The 21,431-nt window shown below is 40.3% G+C and overlaps 1 protein-coding gene across 1 annotated transcript in view; it reads right to left on the bottom strand.

The window, feature by feature from the left end:
- The window catches only part of LOC134751453 (ankyrin-1-like), a 111,077-nt gene that overhangs the window by 76,779 nt on the left and 12,867 nt on the right, over positions 1–21,431 (bottom strand). Inside the window, exons 3-15 of the mRNA XM_063686861.1 lie at positions 11,356–11,458; positions 10,550–10,743; positions 9,902–10,057; positions 9,020–9,221; positions 8,537–8,661; positions 7,292–7,438; positions 4,962–5,091; positions 4,107–4,306; positions 3,292–3,445; positions 2,966–3,199; positions 1,827–1,925; positions 962–1,090; positions 155–353 (exon numbers count right to left, since the gene is read on the bottom strand). Of these exons, the coding sequence (XP_063542931.1) occupies positions 155–353; positions 962–1,090; positions 1,827–1,925; positions 2,966–3,199; positions 3,292–3,445; positions 4,107–4,306; positions 4,962–5,091; positions 7,292–7,438; positions 8,537–8,661; positions 9,020–9,221; positions 9,902–10,057; positions 10,550–10,743; positions 11,356–11,458 (2,072 nt within the window). The remainder of the gene's footprint in view (positions 1–154; positions 354–961; positions 1,091–1,826; positions 1,926–2,965; positions 3,200–3,291; positions 3,446–4,106; positions 4,307–4,961; positions 5,092–7,291; positions 7,439–8,536; positions 8,662–9,019; positions 9,222–9,901; positions 10,058–10,549; positions 10,744–11,355; positions 11,459–21,431) is intronic.

The raw sequence follows: 21,431 nt of genomic DNA, 5'->3' as shown, positions 1-21,431 counted from the left end.
ACTTAGTACTATTGGAAACGAACAGAGTTGTTGGTCAAACGATTAAAGGCGGCGATGCATTGGGATTAGCTTGTCCTCGTCCTATGCGACCTTCGAACGTGGCTACCAAAGGGAATACAACCCTACGTGTGGCTACATGTTAGAGTAGACCTACCCATGTTGCGCCCTCGCTGTAACATCCGCCCCCGCCTCCACGAGCGCCCGGGCGGCGGCGTGGTGGCCGTGGTGCGCGGCGGCGTGCAGCGGCGTGTAGCCGTCGCGGCTGCGCGCGCCGCACTGCCCGCCGCCCGCCAGCAGCGCCTTCAGGACGGCTGTGCGACCTTCCGAGGCGGCCAGGTGCACTGGAGTTAGGCCTGGAAGAGATTATAACAGGTCGAATTCTAAATCGTAATGCCGCATTTACATTCAGCTGAAGTGGGCAGGATGAGTGTGTAAAACTGTAAACACGATACTTCTCATGCCCCTGCCATTGCCACTCGCGCTGCCCGGCGCTCCCCAAAATGGCGGTATTTTGTGCGGAAGTCAAAGGACCGGCAGCGCGAGCGGCAGTGCGTGTTCACATTCTGCTCCGTCGCTCAGTACTCGCCGAGCGCCTGGAGGAGAAAGACGTCTGGCATTGCCGAAACCCAACAGAGAAGTGAGTGGTAGGGCAGTATGTAAACACACTCGAGCTCGATCCCGCTGCAGCAGTATTTAGGGAATTGAACTGAATGTAAATGTAGTATACACTTACAAATAACTTCGTGTTTTTGTCACATAAGTAATTTGATTACCTACTTGCCTCGCTTTCTATATTAAGAAGATTCAATACGAATACTTGGGCAACTACTTATAAAATCTAAAATCGAAATAAATAAATCTGATACAAAAACGTTATCAGAGATTTGACATCCTGGCTTGATTCGCTAGTGAAATGAGTGTTTTTCATTTAGTATATTTTTAACAAAATAATCACACTCACCATTGCTGGCCGGCACGTTGACATCAGCCCCTCTCTCTATGAGCATTTCCACGCAGTCTTCATGCCCTTCTTGGGCCGCCATGTGCAGCGGTGTGAACCCGGCCTTAGACTTCACGCTCGGGTCCGCGTCTGCGCAAACGGAAATACATCTGACATCAAAGTAACAAGATTGCAAGTTAACAAAACTGCCGAAAAGTACGCCTGCCGAATATTAACGAATTATCTTCAGAGCTGGCACCAAATGTCTATAAAATTACTGACAAATTATTACACACCTTGTGCTAGCTTTTACAAATGAATTTTTATGTCTTCAGACCGTTTTAAAAATTCAAAATTGTTTACGAAATCGACGCATAGACAGACCGCCGAAAAGAAAGGCGTATCTAAAATTACTGTTAAATATGGAAATAGTTTAAATTACAAATATGATTAATTTCCAATTAAATAATTAAAAAGGTCATTTAGAGATAGTGCCGATTATATAAGCGCCTATTATTGAATTCTTCGTGACTCTTAAGTCATGAGTCACTCCATTTTAGCAAGTTTTGAATTAAATAAATACACATAACTACAAGCAAACAACACGTATTAGAGAAACAGGTTAATTGAAATGCCTTTTCAATTATAACTACGCTTTTTAAATGACTTTAACTATGAGTACAACCAACGATAATAATATAACAGCTAGTGATAATGACTAAGCTAATATTAATAAAAAGTCTGTCCTATAATAGCAACTGTGATTAATAAATGAGCTGTATATCAACAATATAAACTACATTCAATATCAAACTGACAAAAATACATAGCTCTAAAAATCGAAAGTGCAATATAAAATAAACCCTATCCCACCAACAATACGTACCATGTTCGAGCAGCGCAAACGCGATGTCAGGATGGTTGTGTCGACAGGCGATATGCAGCGCTGAATGTCCGTTCTTGGCGAGCGAGTGCGGCGAGGCACCTGGAAAGGAATCTAGCTTACACTACCGTAGCGGCTAGTTGTGCGTAAGGGCTGGATTGCTTTGGCAAACTTTAGGCCAAAGTATTAGTCAGAAGAAGATGATATTATATTTGAAATCAGAATAATTGCGGAGTATTTGAAAATTAACTAACGATAAATAAGTCTGTCATAGTCTCTCATAGTTGCGAGCGGCACAGGATCGGTCGGAGTGGCGAGCCTTGGGTCCAGCAGTGGACGTCTATCGGCTGACATGATGATGATGATGATGAAATAAGTCTGTCTGTAATTTATATACAAAGTGGCTTGTTTTCATTGCTTTAGAGTGAATTACAGTTTTATCTATTTTGATGAATGAAAAAAATATTGATAGTTTATTTTTGGGCATGTGATTTTGATTGATCTAAACGACAATTATAGTAGTTTTAGATCTTTTTGCGGTCGTTTGTTAATACATATATGTATGTATGTTTGAAATGTTTCGTTAAAGTTTGTCAAAGTGAAATTCAATCTAAACGCACATGTTATCACTACATAGTATAAAACAAAGTCGCTTTCCGATGTCTGCCCCTATGTATGCTTGCTATTATTATTATTTGGAGCCTTACGTGTCCCACTGCTGGGCAAAGGCCTCCCCCAATTTCTCCACTATGTATGCTTAGATCTTTAAAACTACGCAACGGATTTTGATGCGGATAATAGATAGAGTGATCCAAGAGGAAGGTTTATATCTATAATTTGGAAAGGTTTTGAGTAAATTAGTTGAACTACCCGTGCGAAGACGGGGCGGGTCGCTAGTATAATATACATTTATAAGTTAAAGATACAAAAACTTACAAATATTCTGTCTCACAGAGATATGTGGGTGTAGCAACACAAAGGTTATGAATGTAGTGTACATAGCATCATACATTAACAACAAATGTGTATTTATGTGTCAAATGTTTACAAAAAAGCATTTCTGGTATTTTCAAGGCGTCATTATGCCTTTTTGAGTGTTCATATATTACTTGTGTAATTTAAAATGTTAATGTAATACAAACCTTTATCCAAGAGAAGCAATGCGATATCTGGATGTCCGTAATACGTAGCCATGTGTAGAGGTGTGATGTGGCTTTTCCCTGGCGCGTCAGGTTGCGCTCCCCTGGCGAGGAGGAGCCGGGCTACTCCGATGTCGCCGTATTTGGCCGCGAGATGCAGGGGTGTGAAACCTTTGCGGGTCTCGGCTTCGATTGGTGCGTTGTTGTCGAGTAGAATGGAAGCTACTTCTTCTTTGCCTGAAAATGATCAGTGCGAGTTAATAAATACATACTTTTGTGTTGTTGAACTGGTATAAGTTTTTTTGGTATAATACGCTTGTATTCTGTACCTTCTTTAGCTGCGATGTGTAGCGGCGTGTAATGGTCCTTGGTAGCTGCAGCGACATCTGCGCCATGTTGCAAAAGCAAAGCAGCAATATCGCCGTGGCCGAGACGTGCTGCTACGTGGAGAGGGGTCTGCTCTTCGCGCGCTCGTGCTTCCACCTGAAGATAATAAAGTAACATATATATGTAAAGCACAATTGCGAGACAAAGAAATGGAGAAAGATAGATGACACCATTCTTAGAGAAGCGAATAATGCCACCATTGGTTTCAGATAAAAGCTGTAGACCGGCTAGAAGTAAGGGTGTTTCACTGTGTGCCGTCCGCTTCCGCTCCCGCTACCACTAGTCCTGAGCCGATGTCATGTTGTATTACCTTAGCGTTGTTCCGCAGTAGCACTCGCACTAAATCCGTCTGATACGCCCTTGGGGCCAGATGTAAGGGTGTTTCACCACGAGCCGTGCACACGTTTGCTTCCGCTCCCGCTAGTCCTGAGCTGATGTTATGTTGAATACATTACCTTAGCGTTGTTCCGCAGTAGCATCCGCACTAGGTCGGTCTGATGCGCCCTTGCGGCCAGATGTAAGGGTGTTTCACTGCGCGCCGTACACGCGTCCGCTTCCGCTCCCGCTCCCACTAGTTTTGTGCTGACGTCATGTTGTAAACATTACCTTAGCGTTGTTCCGCAGTAGCACCCGCACTAGGTCGGTCTGATGCGCCCTTGCGGCCAGATGTAAGGGTGTTTCACCGCGCGCCGTACACGCGTCCGCTCCCGCTCCCGCTCCCACTAGTTTTGTGCTGATGTCATGTTGTAAACATTACCTTAGCGTTGTTCCGCAGTAGCACTCGCACTAGGTCCGTCTGATGCGCCCTTGCGGCCAGATGTAAGGGTGTTTCACCGCGCGCCGTGCACGCGTCCGCTTCCGCTCCCGCTCCCACTAGCACCAAGGCGATGTTCATGCAGCCCATGAACGAGGCCACGTGGAGGGGCGTCAGGCCGGATTCTGTGGTCGCTGATTTACCTGAAAACATAAAAAAATAAAAATATTATTTCAACACGGAGAAATCAAGTCAGCAAGACTCCGCTGGCTTAGACATCTCGAATTCTCGAAAGAATGCTAGGATAGAGCGACTACGAGGGACGCCCTATCGGTGGACGACCATCCGGTCGCCACAAGTCGAGAAGTACTTAAAATACAGAACTTGAAAATTACTCGCAAGTTCGCCACTGTATCGCTGCTAAAAGCTACGACTTTAAATGTATAACGTTCCAAACACATACATGGCGATGATTCTTGTCATATTTTAGAATTTTAATATACCACAGCGTGATTTACAAGGCCTAATAAGAAGATATGTAAATATACTCACTGGCACCATATTTGAGGAGCAACTCAACGACCTTGAGCCTGTTCTTCTTGCAGGCGATGTGTAACGGAGTGAAGCCGTTCAGAGCTTTGGTGTTTGCGTCTGCGTTTCTGTCATCATGGCTACGGTTTACTGAGAATAGGTAAATATACTCACTGGCACCATATTTGAGCAGCAGTTCGACCATCTTGAGCCTGTTCTTCTTGCAGGCGATGTGTAACGGAGTGAAGCCGTTCAGAGCTTTGGTGTTTGCGTCTGCGTTTCTGTCATCATGGCTACGGTTTACTGAGAATAGGTAAGTATACTCACTGGCACCATATTTCAGCAGCAGTTCGACCACCTTGAGCCTGTTCTTCTTGCAGGCGATGTGTAACGGAGTGAAGCCGTTCAGAGCTCTGGCGTTTGCGTCTGCGTTCCTGTCGAGAAGCAGCTTGGCTACCTGCGGACATAATTATACTCATTAGGCAAGGGCCTGACCAGCGGCGGCTGGTGATTCTATATTATGGGTGTTCACTATCACAGTAAAAAACTACACATTCAATTAACCGACACAAAATACGGTCATTGAACTCTCTTATAGAATTTCGCTATTACGAATATCTTGACGACCGATAGACGCTAACTGCAGTTCATTTTACAAATGGATTCTAGGTTGTGAATGTTGTTTTAAAATTTTATGGAAATATGTGCTAAATTGTTAACACATCGGTTTCGGTCCAAGCAAACTCACCGCACAGCCGTCGCCCGGCCCGCCCGCGCCCGCTCCAAACAAGACATATGTACTTAGGTAGGTAACACGATAAACTAAAACACCTAGTTACTTTTATCACAGCGACATAACACAACGGCGGTGTTTTTGCATATTGATCTTATTTAATGACATATAAGTTTTTGTTTTTGACGAACATTGTTACGAAAGTTCAAGGTTTTCCTTTTATATTGAACTCGAGTCGATTTTGTAAACTTTTTTCACATTCTCCCGTTAAATTCATTCATTTTAAATACCTCACAACAAACAAATTATGTGCACTTACTGCTTAAACTCTTGGTTAATTATTTATAATAAAAAAATGCCAAAATTCCATTCACGCGCGTACTTTAAAATTGACTACTAACTAAGGTCTGTTTACAAACAAGTGACAATATGGCGCGCACAATGCGCGCGCATTCGACGAGAGGGCGCAAGGTCAAACGGGCTACGGAGCGCCGCTCCAATTTTACCTCTTTCTTCATAGAAAATCTTCTGTTTCACGTGCGGAACTGTAGCGAAACTTCTCTTTCGCTCTCATTGAATTTCCTATTGATTTTATGTACTAAATCTTTTTCATAGGAGCGCAATCCAAAGCGCTCCGCTTCGCGCGTTACCTATGATTCCTATGAAATTATAGGAGTAGGCCGAGTAGTATAGGCCGTCTATAAACTTATAATGAATAAAGGTAATTATTTAATTGGTATTTTACTTTTGTACGATAGATCTTAAAGAGTAATATATTAATTAGGCACTATAATTTCATTATGATTATTTATGGGAGTGCACTGCACAAGCGCTCCTTAGAGGAAGCCGCGCCTGGGCCTGACACTCTTTGATAGAGAAAGATAGTCTTATTGCGATTCCTATAAGAGGAAAGAGAAAATAGTGCCATACTTTGTCCTTATCACCGACCGGGTGGCATCATAGGTAGGAGGCGATGGTGAAATACCGAAATTTATAAGAGTGAAAGAGAAAAAATCCTATGCTGCCCAAATTTTATATGAAAATATTTATTTATTTATTTTATATTTTTATTTAAATTTTTTATTCTTTCTCTTACCCTGGTCGCTCGGTGGCGCGTCTATAACTACTTGTATATACTATGTCTATGTCATTAGGTGTGTTTTGCTTTGGAAATAAACTGCAAGCGACTGTGAGATTGAGGTTTTTGCTTTAGGCACTTGTATCCATACCATAATACCAGTCCGCATTATTGGAATTGTTGGCACGCGGGCGGATGTCGGAGGATCTTGAGGGAGTCGGAGACAAAACAAGCGTGTGCTTCGTATCGAGTATATTGGGAAAGTAAAAATACTATTATCCTACATTCACTAGCCTCCCTATTGATTACAGCGCCACCTATGGACTGTATAGGGAACTATGTACCCTTATTGGATGCATATCGATTATCGATAAGGGTGGTAATTCCATCTATCCAATTACTTTGTCGAATTTGTATTGCGTCTCACATTTTGCTTAATGAGAGAGTGAGACGCAATGACATTAGACAGGTGGTACCAGCCTAAGCCATCTAGGGTTCGTTTAAGTATATGAAGGGTCAGATAGATGGCGCTGTTAACTCAAGTTATCAGAAATCTATTGTGAAATCTTGATATTGGCGTGTCAGAGTTCCCTATATTGAATTTATAGTTTTTTACCCTAAATTTCGATCTTTAAGGCTCATTCAGATGATACGAGAATTCACATACGAGTTTTTTATAATGCGGTGTTTGATCTATGGATTTAATTCATTGTATCTCAGCAGTTTGCAATATAAGGCAACTCGCATAGGGTTTTACGGGCTACTGCTATTTATCTGCCTCTATTACTATTTGGGATTCATCATCTATTTTCGGTATAAATGATCCTTAAATTAACTTTTACTTACTTTGACGTGTCCACAGTGAGCAGCGACGTGTAGAGCCGTCAGGTAGTCTACTGTGACGTCATCAATGGGGGCACCCTCGGTGAGGAGGACTTTCGCCGTCTCTACGTGTTCGCCTTGGACGGACATGTGGAGAGGCGTTAACCCGTTCTGGAAATAAATATTACATTATTGTTAATGTAGAAACTATTCCATTGGTCTACCTTTACCTTAATAGGGTATTACACAAATTTTTATTAATGGTATCAGTCCATCAGGTTTGTTTTGAGGATCAAATGCCTGTATGGGACCCATTGTCTTAAAGCAATACGAAGTCACAAATGGTGGTCAAAGTCTGGCACACGCACTTTACTGACGAAACGCTTCTAACAAATTGGCATTACATCGAGACGTCAGCATGTAACATCGCTACTGCTTAGAAGCAGTGAAAAACAAGGAAATTGCGATTTTGACGGTGAAATATTGCGTTTATGTATATTGTTGCATTACAATGTATTTTTTAATAAAATGTAAGGAATCGAATGGTACCATTATTTTTTTCCTATTTGGAAGTATTTTTTTTAAACTGAAGTCTTGTATTTATTTATTATTCTCATATATTCTATAAGTTTCCTATTTATTGTGATAAACTGCTCATTTTCTATTTATTTAACTAGATTTAGCTATAAAATTCAACACGTGGAAACAACCCTATTTACATACATACAAGGTGACAATCGCTTACGCTTCGCCATCGAATCGCTTTGTGTCTATCTATCACTCTTTTATATTAGTGTGACAGGGACAGTTGCGCTTCGTTCGCTATGGAGCGTTAGCGATTGTCATGTTGTCTACGGGGCATAGGCGGACTCCGCTTAGCTTGAAATAGAAAACTATATCATCAGATATGCTTACGCACGACTTATCACTTAGGTATGCTTACACAGTTTACGAGTAGTATCACAATTTGAGAGGAGTCAATTCCGCTCCTTAACAATTTTGAAACCTTAATCCTTAAACCGAAACGGAAACTTAATCGGAAACTTATGATAGTTACAATTCGATTCTAATAAGCAGGTGGCTCCTGTATTACTGGTTTATGCGCGCTCCTTGTAACTTACTAAAAAGGTGAACCTATAATATGCATGTTGGGTTTTGGATGTGAATGGATGTGTAACCCAGCAATTCGCGTGGCAATCTCCCGCAGCAAGAATTAGAATTTGAACCCAAGCCCACCAGCTTGGCAGGCGACTGGCTATAAAGTCCTACCTTCGTTTTGCTCGTGATTGGCGCTCCATGTTGTAACAGCCGCGACACGACATTACTGTGTCCCGAACGTGCTGCGCAATGTAGCGGGGTGAGGCCGTCTCTCGTAACAGCGGCAATGTTTGCACCTGAAATAACATGATATATTTTTTATAAAAGATCTTGACAGTAGAAAATCAGCTTTTATCATAAGATGCAGGTAGAGATGTCGTGTTTGCCCGAGCGGCCCGAGTGCATACCAGCGACGAATAGATTTGGTCACACCAACGTTTTTCAAAGAGAGAAGAGTCGTATGCGCTGAATACTTAAATAGATCCGTCACAACACCACTCAGACAGTCTATCGCCAGTCAAACGTATATGATACCGTAAGGCCGAAGAAATGGACAGAGATCGGTCGTAAAACAATTCACGGAGGTCACGACTCAATATAACGGATGGAGGGTGGGAATTGTTATCTGGGACGCTATTCGGATATTATTCTTACCATTTTCTACCAGTAAATCGACCATAGCCAGCTGTCCCCACTTGCTAGCAACATGCAGTGGTGTGATGTTATGTTTAGCTGCACGCCCTGAGTCGGCACCGGCGGCGAGTAATGCTTTAGCCACACCGACATTACCGTAGTGGGCGGCTATGTGTAGCGGTGTGAATCCGGACTTGGAACAGGCGTCGGGATTGTGTTCGTTCTGTGGAATCATAGACAAAATATCATATTTAACATCCACGAAGTAATATTTCGTGACTCCGGGATTTTAAGACGACGATTGTCAATAGACGGCACAGATCGTATGGTACTTGATAAAGTTCAGGGACGTAATGGAGGTAAATTTCTTGCAGCTGTACTTTATATCTAGAATAAGCTAACTATAACAAGGTAATTCGAAATTTAGTGATTGTTACGATATAATTCAAACAAAATTATACGAAGACATCATCTTGAACGAGGCTTATTAACCAATACATCTTTTTAATGGTTGTCATTATTTTTATTGGTGGTGGTATTATCTTCTTCTTCAATGTTATCTTCAGAATCAGAATCAGAACGTTTATTGATAAAAGCAATATTATTTTACATGTCAGGAATTGGGTATACATAATAATATTTACAAAATATGTTACATGCATACACAATTTATAGCATAATTAGGTACATTATTCGTTAGGTACATTTGTGTGTAGGTTGTAGAACGTGGTTTATTTTTTGTAGTGGGTCAATGAACCTTTTGCAAGTATTCGTCAATAGTGCAATTCTTGCTACTTCTATCCCTTGAACTGCATCTTTCATAATATCTCTAGGTGCATGCAGCCGGACACAGGGAAATCTCAACGCCTTTAAACGCTACACCCAATCTAAACAGTTACTTACTTCTAGCAATAATGTGGCAGCCTTAACGTCGTTTTTCTTAGCAGCAATGTGCAAGGCGGGCAAGCGCACTTTGCCTCTCGTGTCTGACTCTAGTAACTCGGCTACCACGCGGTCGTGACCCTGCTGCATGGCCACAGCTAAGGGGGTGAAGCCATCCTGGAAAATACAAAGCACGACATAAACATCCCTGTTTATTAAAACTTCCCAAGGTGTAAATTACAAATACTTCGCTATAAGAAGCGTAGAATAATAGTGTCCAATAAGAAGGATCTTCTATAAGTACTGATGTCCTAGTTGATTAATTTAACTCAAATCCTCAACGATATCTCTGATCTAATTAAAGTTAGCGATTCCGAATACGTTTTTATATACTCACGGTCCATATCTACTTGAAAATATCTACTTGTTGAAGGCAGATTCGCACTGACATTTACTAATGTTAAGCTTGCTTGTGTCCTCTTTGCCGTAGCTTGTCTTATGCTTACCTCAGTAGCTAGTGTCTGACTAGCGCCGACAGCTAACAGCATCTTTATACAACCAGCATGGTTCTCCTGCGCGGCCATGTATAATGGAGTGAAGACAGCCGCAGATTGGGCATCTGCCTTCGCACCTGCTAGGTTGTGTTGATTGTATCTAGTAGACACCTACCTCAGTGGCTAGTGTCTGACTAGCGCCCGCAGCTAACAACATTTTCACACAACCAGCATGGTTCTCCTGCGCCGCCATGTACAGCGGCGTGAAGCCAGCCGCGGATTGGGCATCTGCTTTGGCGCCTGCGCCGAGCAGCGCCCGCGCTACCGGCTCTTGGCCTGCTAAGCATGCTATGTGTAGGGCTGTGTTGCCTGAAATGTACAATATCAGATGTTAATGCTGTTCGTTATTTCCTGTGATTTGTTTTGTTATTATAAGTCTTGTTTTCTTCACTAGGTTTTATCACTTTTCACTACCATGAAATGAAATGCCATGATAACATCGACGTAGTCCAATAAATGCAAAATATAATTTGTTATATATATTATGGAGCGGTGAGGGCTCTAAATCGGAGGTTAAATTTTTTGCTGTTTGCTGAAGGAATACACAGTAAGCAAACCAAAAAAATTCGCGGTCGAAATGTCATAAGACGCTAGGCGCTAGTTAAGTTGTCAAGCGGATTCCGGACTCCTTTGGCATGCATCAAAGACAGTAAGATGAGAAGGTAAAGTACATTTCTTTAGAACTGCGTCCACAGCTAATGAACATTAAAATAAGGGCCATCAGTATCGAAATGCTGAGAAAACGATTTTTGGTCTGGTAATGTTTTATGACTTGGTTATCAAATTGGCAGTATATTTTCGAGCTTCACACATTTGATTGAGGTAGCTGCTATACAAGGCATAGCATTTCGTAAGTGACATTCTTGTGGAATGCCCCAGCACTTTATGGTGGAAGGTGGCAAAATGGAAAGAATGAAGCACCTTTCTTTGTCGCTGCATCCACGATGGCCCCTCGTTTGAGGAGCTCTTCGACCACTGCGATGTGGCCATCTTTAGCTGCCAAGTGTAGCGCGTTCAGGCCATTCTGGAACAATACAAAATCATTCATCAGTTATTAATGCAAAAAATCTAACTAGTACCTAGTTCTCATCTCAAGTCATCAGGAATATATTTAATTGTGAGCTTAGCATGACTCTCGTTTTATAAGTACTATCGGAGACCACTTAGATCAGATGGTTGTGCTAATATTTATGAAATTTTAATAGGTATTTCATTTTTTCAAAAATGAAATGACAATGTTGTATTGGTATTCCGCATTTGGTTTGGATATGGTCTAAGGGGGAACATGAAAAACATAACCCCTTTACTGCACCAATCTTGTGAGATATTTAAACAAAGGTATGCAAATACTAGTTCGCCTGCACTGATAGGCAAATAGTCGCACAAACAGTTGGAAATTATACGGCTTCCATTATCTGATCTCGTTAGAGAAATGGTTTAATAGCACAAAATAGTGTTGACAGTAAGACGTTAAGGTCAATAACCGCTTTGTTGAATTGTAAAAAAGTAGCGCGTATAAATTGAATTTAATTGAAAACGCAATAATATTCATAAGATCATAAGTATCTTAATCATATCAGAAGCGTAGCTCCTGTTATGATCAAGATAAAAATAAATAACCAGCTTCTTAATTAGCAAAAGATATAAAAATATACCAGATAATTCACTGTTACTTTTTTACTGAACCACTCCTTAATTATTATATGCTTGAAGTCATGCATTTAATCAAAACCGTCACATGCCACATGCGTTATTTTTTACAAGTGATTCCTCTGTTATCGTACGCTAAGCTGCCATTATTATGCACATTTTTCAAGCTGCTTACCGCGGGAAGAAATCGCTAGTGGAATAATGTTTCATTAAAATATTCTACTAATGATAATATCTCTTCGCAATACCACTAATAAGTATTATTAACCATTGTTCATTGGAATTGTTAACAGTTTTAAATACTTCGAGACGAGAATAGATATTTTTTATACATAGAATACTTACGGTAAAATTGATAACAGTACGGCTACCATCAGTTCGGCACTGACATAAACGCTAGCGTAAACATAACTTGCTTTCTATGCATCTCGCTCGTACTGATATATTAGTGCGACTAGTGCGTGTGACATGTATAGAAAGTAAATTACGTAGACGTTAATATGTCAGTTTTGACACTGTCACTGTTTATCACCGTTGTGGTTCAAAAAATCTGTAGAACAGTACCCGTACCATGAGTAGTGACAAACAAGCGCACCTACGATCGGCCTGATGGTAACCGGCCACCCAAACGTATGGGCACTTCCAACTCCAGGGGCCCGTTTCTCAAAAGGTTGTAACTTGTAATACAAGCGGATGTCACTTTTTGACAGCTTTTGTTAGAAAGGGACTTCCACTTGTATTACAAGCTACAAGGCTTTTGAGAAACGGGCCCCAGGGAGCCTTTTTTTACGCATGCCACCTGGTCCGGGAGAACCAGGGAAAAGCCGGACTAACCAGAGGGCTGCCGTCTAGAACCACCAACGAGTGCCGACTCCGTCTTAGATGGGGTGCCGAAGTCGCTATCAGCATTCGAACGCGTGCAACTCCAGCGGCGGTAGCACGGTCGCATTTTTATCGCTTGTCACCATGCCTGTCACGATCTAACAAGTATGTAAGTGCGAAAGTGAGGGGCATAGTGACAGGCGATAAAAATGGAAACATGCTGCGCCTGCGGCCTAGCGTAGATGACAATCGTTTAAAAGTTAAACGTAAATAATGTATGGAAATGACAGCGTTTCGCTTCGTTTTCTGCGAACGATTGTCATCTTGGTTAGGCCCCCAGTGGTGTCACAAATGCAAGGATAACAGTTTCACTACAATAATCACAAAATATAGTTAGCTAAATTTAATACAACAATTTACTTTGCGAGTAAAAAATAGATGGCTGCTTATTCGCCACAAAAATTGACCAAAACATATGACAGACTGTATGTAGATTAAAGTAAGTAGGGGTACGAGTAATTTTGTTTGTCCTAAACACGACACTTCCAGGGTTCAACCATTAATAAACCCAACACAGGGTCAGAGCAAACGACACTGGATTTAACTGGGCCTCTGTTTTACAAAAGTGTTACACAGGCCCCTGTGTAACAAATTGAAGCATTATTTATACAAATAGCGTTGAAATTAAGAAAATACGTGGAATGATTTAAATAATCTTTAAGTAATCTGGAACTGATGTAGGTAGGTAGGTATGTAATTAGGGTAACTTTTTTATACATATGGAAGTAAGTGGCTCGGTTTTTTTAAATAATATTATTTTACTCAAACATGCAATGAAATGTCATCCACGTTATAACAGGCTTCAAAGTATCACGTTTCGGGCGGAGCAACTCGAGAGAACTGTAAAGGAATTTCATACAAAATTGAAGGCCTAATAGGCCAGGAAGCAATTAGGGTTCCGTACCTCAAAAGGAAAAAACGGAACCCTTATAGGATCACTCGTGCGTCTGTCTGTCTGTCTGTCTGTCCGTCTGTCACAACCTATTTTCTCCGAAACTACTAGACCAATTAAGTTGAAATTGGGTATACATATGTAAGTTTGTGACCCAAAGACGGACATGTAACGTAAACAAATGAATTTTAAACATGGGGGCCACTTTTGGGGGGTAAATGAGAAAATTAAAAAACAAAGTTTTTCAAACTATATCGTGTTACATATCAAATGAAAGAGCTAATTGTGAGAATCTCAAATATATTTTTTTATTAATTTTATGATAAACAGTTTAGAAGTTATTCAAGAAAATAGGCAAAAAATGACTATTCCCCCCCTTTATCTCCGAAACTACTGGGTCTAAAATTTGGAAAAAAAATACACAAAATAGATCTTTACCTATAGATTACAGGAAAACCTATTAGAAATGTGTACTCAAGCGTGAGTCGGACTTAATTACTTACTTTTTGATCCGACCCCTACGGGTTTTTTAAAGACATTTCACTCATAAATAATACATTGTTTAAATTGTGTAATGTACGGAACCCTTGGAACGCGAGTCCGACTCGCACTTGGCCGGTTTTCTTTTTTTTTTAAATGTAAACATGGCGTCTGTTCATGAACAGGCTAAACAGCTGGTTTTTTTTTTTTCACCTTTATAGGGCTGTATCTCTTAAACCGTGCGTAGTAGCGCAAGAATAATGAAATTTTCGTTTTCATTTAAGAAACCTAATTAATATCAATAAAAAAAACACAAAAAAGAAAAAAAATACTTTATAGGGCTGTTTCTCCTAAACCGTGCGTCATAGCGCAAAAATTATAAAATTTTCGTTTTCCACGCATTGAAAAACCTATCACATTAGGACATGGAAGAATCATCATCATATTTGTATTATTATTTCATTGCATGTTTGAGCTATACATACATACATACATACATATAATCACGTCTATTTCCCGGAGGGGTAGGCAGAGACCACGGATTTCCACTTGCTACGATCCTGACATACCTCTTTCGCTTCCTTCACTTTCATAACATTCCTCATACACGCTCGCCGGTTTAGGGTGCTCTTGACCTGGCCTTTCTTCAGGATTTCCCCGATCTGATCAGCGAAAGTCCGCCGAGGTCTGCCCCTTCCAACTCCCGTTTCTACCTCTCCCTTATACACTCTCTTTGTTAGCCTTCTTTCACTCATTCTTTCCACGTGTCCAAACCATCTCAACATACCTTTCTCAATTTTTGTCACTACATCTTCGCTCAGTCCACACTTTTCCCTTATCACACTGTTCCTAATTCTATCTTGTAATCTCACACCACACACACTTCTCAACGCTCTCATTTCCACTGCATTCACTTGGCTCTGATGCCTCTTCTGCCATACCCAACTTTCACTACCATACATAAGTGTAGGCACCAGCACCCCTCTATGAGCTATACATGGAGTGAAAAGGGGTTGTATTGCCGGCCTCATAACTATCGAGCCTCACTACGACCGGCCGTCTATTCTATTCAGCCGGCAACCCCTTACTTCGCGGCCTCTGTAGTAGTAGTCATGTACTATGTTATATAAGTAAATAATATACGCAATGTAACTAATACGGGCAAGTACAGCACGAGTGTAAAAGGATCCTAATGAATTCGCATCCGAGCGGAACGTATTCGAGGCCGCCCGCCATTAATATTAGATTGAATATTGCTATTATTCGGAGCCACACACAAAAACTAAATTGATGTCGAGACGTAAACAAATGGAGATTTTATTAAAGTATTATCTATGGCCGAGAATAGTTAAAAAAACACAGACTTTTAGATAGACCTTTGGGTGAAAGTTTTAAAAATATTTCGCAATCAAATATAGTCTCTTGAAACCTCTTTTGAAGCCTCGTGCGGTATTAATTAGGTGAGATGGCAGTCGCTTTCGTATAAACTAGTGCTTGCGCCAATTCCTTAGAACTGGGCAAAGTAGTAGTCAAATACCCTATTTAGATACACTCTTGGCTTTCGCCGCGTGCTAAGACCAGAACTCACTTAACCATATGTGGGCAAATCTGGCTCTGAAACTCGTTTCTATTAAATATAGGTATATAATTGGGTACAAACTAAAAATAAGCAACCACGAATGTTTGGGCAAATACATTCAAATAACTTGGCGTCTTACACACGCGAGCCGTCATAATGTTGTGCTCCTTTGAGGTTAGGTATATCCTAAAGTTTACCGGAAAAGTGAAGCAAAAACTAGTTTTATAAGTAGGCCAAGCAAATAGAACCCGGGACCTTTCTAAAGTAAGCATGTAAGAGTGAATGGTGCCACGGATCGCCATAATTCTCAGTCCATTCATTCTTTTCATTCCCGGGAATCTTGGGCAAAGATGGCGGGAGTCGCAAATTGCTTTCGAATCTTAAAGAGTAGTAGCAGCCAGCAGCTTTCGAAAAATCGTAGCGCTTTTTGAAATCACAATACGGTTGCTAAAAATTTCATTAGCAATCTTCAGAATTTTCTCTAGTGACTTCATCAATTCCAATCCTGATTTTTTGACTTTCGCTCGATAAAAAAAATTATGCACAAAAGCTAAAAATATTAAAATTGCTTCTAAAAATGCGCAATTTTATTTTTGAGGGAACTCATCGTTTTTTTTTTGTTAAAACCGCGGTCCCGAGCACGCAAATACATCTGGCTCACGCTTACGTTCAGTGAGAGAAAAACACGAACCTACGAGGCCTTAAGGTATTTTCCTTCTCATTTGACTGGCTGGGTTATAAATAAAGAACTAACTTACTTTGACTATAAATTACATTACGGTAAAATATAGTGCCCCTATTTCGTTATACATACATTTGGCACTTGCTTAGGGTATATTTATGGGGTTACTTTCTGAAAGTGTGTTGTGCTATCGCTAAATTATCCACGCATTTTAAAGGTTGGCAACGCATTAATTACGTTGGCACTAAGCAAGTAATTCGAAACCTATCAATAACAATTAAGCAGAACGTCCCTTGCATAGAGTTTCAAATGCTTCTAACATTTAGGCTTCCTGTAACAGATATGCCTTTCGAAGTTTCGACTCCCTTGAAGTAATAGATCCTTAAGAGGCTTAGTTTAGCTACTAGCACGGAAAAGATTAGGCGCTTAAGTTAATTTCGTCTACCCATTTAATCTTGTGTGATAGGCTCAAGATATTATATGTATACGAAATGTTTGGCCCCTCTACAGGCTACATCCATACTAATATTAATGCGAAAGTCTGCCTCTGTCTGTGTGTTACCTCTTCACGCTTAAACCGCTGAACCGATTTAGTTGAAATTTGGCATAGAGATAGTTTGAGTCCCGGGGAAGGACATAGGATCGTTTTTATTTTGGAAATCATCCCTAAAGAGAGTGAAAAGGGGGTGAAATTGAGAGATTTAATAAATTGCCTGATAATTGATGTCAAGCAATTAAGCTTATGCTCAAATTGAATGATTGCTATTACACTTAATCCAGGCGCTACACTTACTCTAGCTGCTGTTACTGATTCCACGCAAACGAAGTCGCAGGCAAAAGCTAGTTTCTTATAAGCCGGGAAATTGGAAGGAAACAAAAGATGTTTTCGTGATAATTTTTTATCAAGCCAACTTTGATAATTTAAGGTTTTGATCAATCTGCCCTTTGAAATATAGCCTAGTTTCCGAGTGATTTTTTATGGCATTTGCCCTTGATTAAAACCTACAAAATTTTAATTTAAAAAAACTACAATTTTGCGTTAGCCCCCTGATAAGGAAAATTGTGACATCGTTTCAGGTGAGATTCGTAAACCTAAAAAGTTACTGGTTGGAATAAAATTACGGATATTTTATGTTAATTATACGTTCGGCGAAATAATTTTGCCACTTTATAAGTAACCTGTTTTAAGTAACACAAATTGCCTCATGAAATCCTTACTGTTTATTCTGTCATATTACAACTAAAATCACCGAAATTATCTGTGAAACTGACTGTGCCGCGTAATACCTACTACAAGTAACCCAATTTCAAATGCACCGTTAGACATCTTAATGCGACTCACAGATTGCACTTGCCGCGATAAATGCAGCGTTACTCGCATAAAGTACCTCGGTGATTCCAGCGAATTAAGGCAAAATAAGCCTTAATTCCATGACATAAGAGTTAATAAATGACTAATCTGGTGCTATACCGACGGTTAGACTAATTCGAGTAACTGACACGTATTTATTTCTTTAACTGCGTGGAAAACAAGTTCAATGTTCTGCGGTTTATACTGGAGATAATTTCACACCATAATGCCTGCCTGCCTGTCTGAGTAGTAGCGAGAAACATTGCTGCTTTACACGAATCCACTAAAGCTTAACGTGGAACCGTGCTTTTAAGTAAAATAGAAGTTCTAGTGTAGTTGTATCACAATATCAACTGACGAATCTTTACAAATTGATTTCTGGACAATTCGCGCCTCTGCTGAGCGGAAGAAAATTGACGCACTCGAGATGTGATAAAGAAAGTATGTTGCTGTGGATAAGATGGGTAGAAAAAGAACCAAGTCATTTCTCGATCGACTTAAGATCAAGACCAACCTATTCATATACATATGTAGGCCGCTGCAGGACACCATCGCAAGCGCAGATTCCTGGCCGTAGGGTGATGTGTGGTGTTTCGGCGGTTCCGGGACAACCTGCCGAATCCTACACCAAGTCAGACGACGCAACGGAGCCACGCTGTTTTTTCGTCGTCCAAATCTAATGTTTAATTTATCTTTGGTTTTCACTTGTACTTTTTTTTGTTTCCTTGTATTTTCACTTATTTTGTAGTTTCACAGTGCCTTATTGGTTTTTACTGTAATGCTGTGTCACTTATTTGAGTAATCCATACTAATATTATAAATGCGAAAATGTGTGTCTGTCTGTCTGTTACCTCTTCACGCTTAAACCGCTGAACCGATTAAGTTGAAATTTGGTATAGAAATAGTTTGAATCCCGGGGAAGGACATAGGGTAGTTTTTACCCCAGAAATCATCCTTTAAGGGGGTGAAAAAGAGGTGGAAGTTTGTATGGGAAATCGATAAAAAGCATATTGGATAAAAAATAAGCTACCCAAAGTACTAACCACGCAGACGAGCGCGCAAAAGCTAGTAAATAACTAAATGTATCAATGAATTTTGTCTTACTTTGGTAACCTAGGTAAGTAACTAGGTATTTATAACATTTAAAGCTTTCGCGGTTTGAACACATATTAAATCACATTTACAAACGGGTCTATCGCGAATTTATTTAGTTACCTTTATTTACCGTCGTTGTGTTGTGTGTTGTATGTGCCGAAACGTCGGTAAATAAAGGTAACAAAATAAATTCGCGATAGACCCGTTTGTAAATGTGATTTAACTAGGTATTTGTTAAGGTAAAGTAGATAACAACGGCTGAGCGTCGAACTTTGGTTTTAGGCAAGATGGAACTATAATTTGGCTTACTGTTTTTCCGAGATCTGCAGAAATTGATTGAAGCTTGATTTATAAACAAAATTGAAAAAACATGATTAGAAGCTACTTGTTGCGAATTGCAAAGTAGTTCAGTGGAAACATCCGAATGATTGAAGGAATCAAAGTGCGAAGTCATTATATACGAAATTCGCAGTCTTGTGAAACAGTTCTCGTAACGATGACCTGCAGAATGCCGAAGTATTTGTCTTGTTTTCGGATTACGCCGTGTCCCTGATTAAGCGGTGTTGTGAGAATTAATAAAATGCAGCACCTTCTATTCCTTTACTTTACTAATATCATCTATCTATTTCGTATTGAACGACGGCGACCTTTGCAATATCCTTAGAGGAGATGCCCAGAAGAAAACCGTTGAAAGAAAACGCCAATGGAAACTTTGCATGGAAATAGTCACGTGACTTTTCATAGCATGAAATAGTCACGTGACTTTTCATAGCATCTGTCATCCCGATACATTTTTTTACTAGTTTGTCGTTGTCATCTTAGTTAGAAACCCTATAATCAGCCCGCATGCATACACATCATGGCTCGCAAAATGCATGTTGAGAACGAGAAATCAGCGATGGATAAGGCAATTTAAACGTTTTCATATATCATGCTCAGAAAGAGGGTCATTGTTGATCTATGAAATGCGCAGAAAGTGATACGTTTCTGCTCTAGTGCTGAAAAGTGGTGTACTCTTCTGTGTCACCGTCCCATAAGCAACTAGGTGCACACAATTGGAAAAATATTGTCATATTTCCCCGCCTGAAACCATAGGTAATTAATTGTTCTAATTTTACTAATCCCGCATGGGACCTTTTTTAATCAAAAATGATGTAAATAATTTTTTTAACCAGTTTATAGATTTTACAGCTGCATAAAACGATACAAACGAAGTGTCGTGTGAAAACCTCGCCACGTGCCTATTATTAGCGATACACCTATCTGACTTTAAGTAGACTTTATTCGGTTGCAATAAGGCTGATGAATGGTTCAGTTCAACGATAGTAATACTGACGTAACACCCCGATTGTATTTTCACAGTGCTGATCGCTGACGGGATGCACCGGTGGAAGCGACTTATCAGATGATGTCAGCACCATCATACCACAATACACATACTAATACTAAGGGCGCACCAGAGAGCGGATCAGCTACACGCTAATAACGCGAATTAAAAATTGCCTACTCCAGAGCACACAGTCGCTGTGGCCGAAATCGGTCAGGAGAGCATCATCATCACCACAATAATACTGCCAGATAAATCAGACTACATGCGTGGGCTGTTACAAAATGGGGTTGGATAATAATGCCTAATAATCCGACTGCCAAATTGCCTAGAATTCCTAGATGACAAGTTAATTAAGAATCCCCGGTACTTAAACTGTAAGACGTGGCATTAAAAACATTTTGCGTAAATCGGGGATAATTTCATTTAATGTTTCTCTAGGGCCCGCAAATCTAATTCTGCTGTTGCGTCACAACTAAGTAGTTAGGCGTCATTTAGGCATCCTCGCGGTTACTCAGTCATTAATGATGCCTAATAATGATAAACTGCAATCAATACGACTGATCAGATCGGTTTTTGGCGTCGTAGATTCTAAATACCCTTCACTGTCGATTTCTTCAGCTAGTAATGAATTTAATAAATAAAGGAACAACCTAGGGACTTCAAACCCGTGATCATATATGTGAAAGTCAAGTGGAGTTCTGATTAAAGACATCGATATACCTAATCGTTTAAGCTTAACGTAATTTACCAGTTCCGTTCTTAATTCCACCCTTTCTACAAACTAAATAGTTTACAAAGCTGTAAGGTTTATTTATTTACAAGTCACAATCCGTGTGCTACAAAGTCTGACTTTTACCTCAAAGCAACTCAAATATTAAAGCCAAAACCAAACACTTGGCACTTTCTTCCAAAGCACTCTCAGCTGGATATATTCCAATGATTGATATACCAGTGGGACACTGAAGTCTTCAGCCGTAAGAAGAGTATGCTATGTCTCGAGGGACTATTACTTTAACGTTACGGAAACTGCGATGGCCGTATATCCACGTACTTCAG

The sequence above is a fragment of the Cydia strobilella genome, chromosome 22 (genome assembly GCF_947568885.1).
Source record: "Cydia strobilella chromosome 22, ilCydStro3.1, whole genome shotgun sequence".
Taxonomy (NCBI): Eukaryota; Metazoa; Arthropoda; class Insecta; order Lepidoptera; family Tortricidae; genus Cydia; species Cydia strobilella.
The sequence above is the reverse complement of the archived record's forward strand: the minus strand, read 5'-3'. Positions and strand labels throughout refer to the sequence as shown.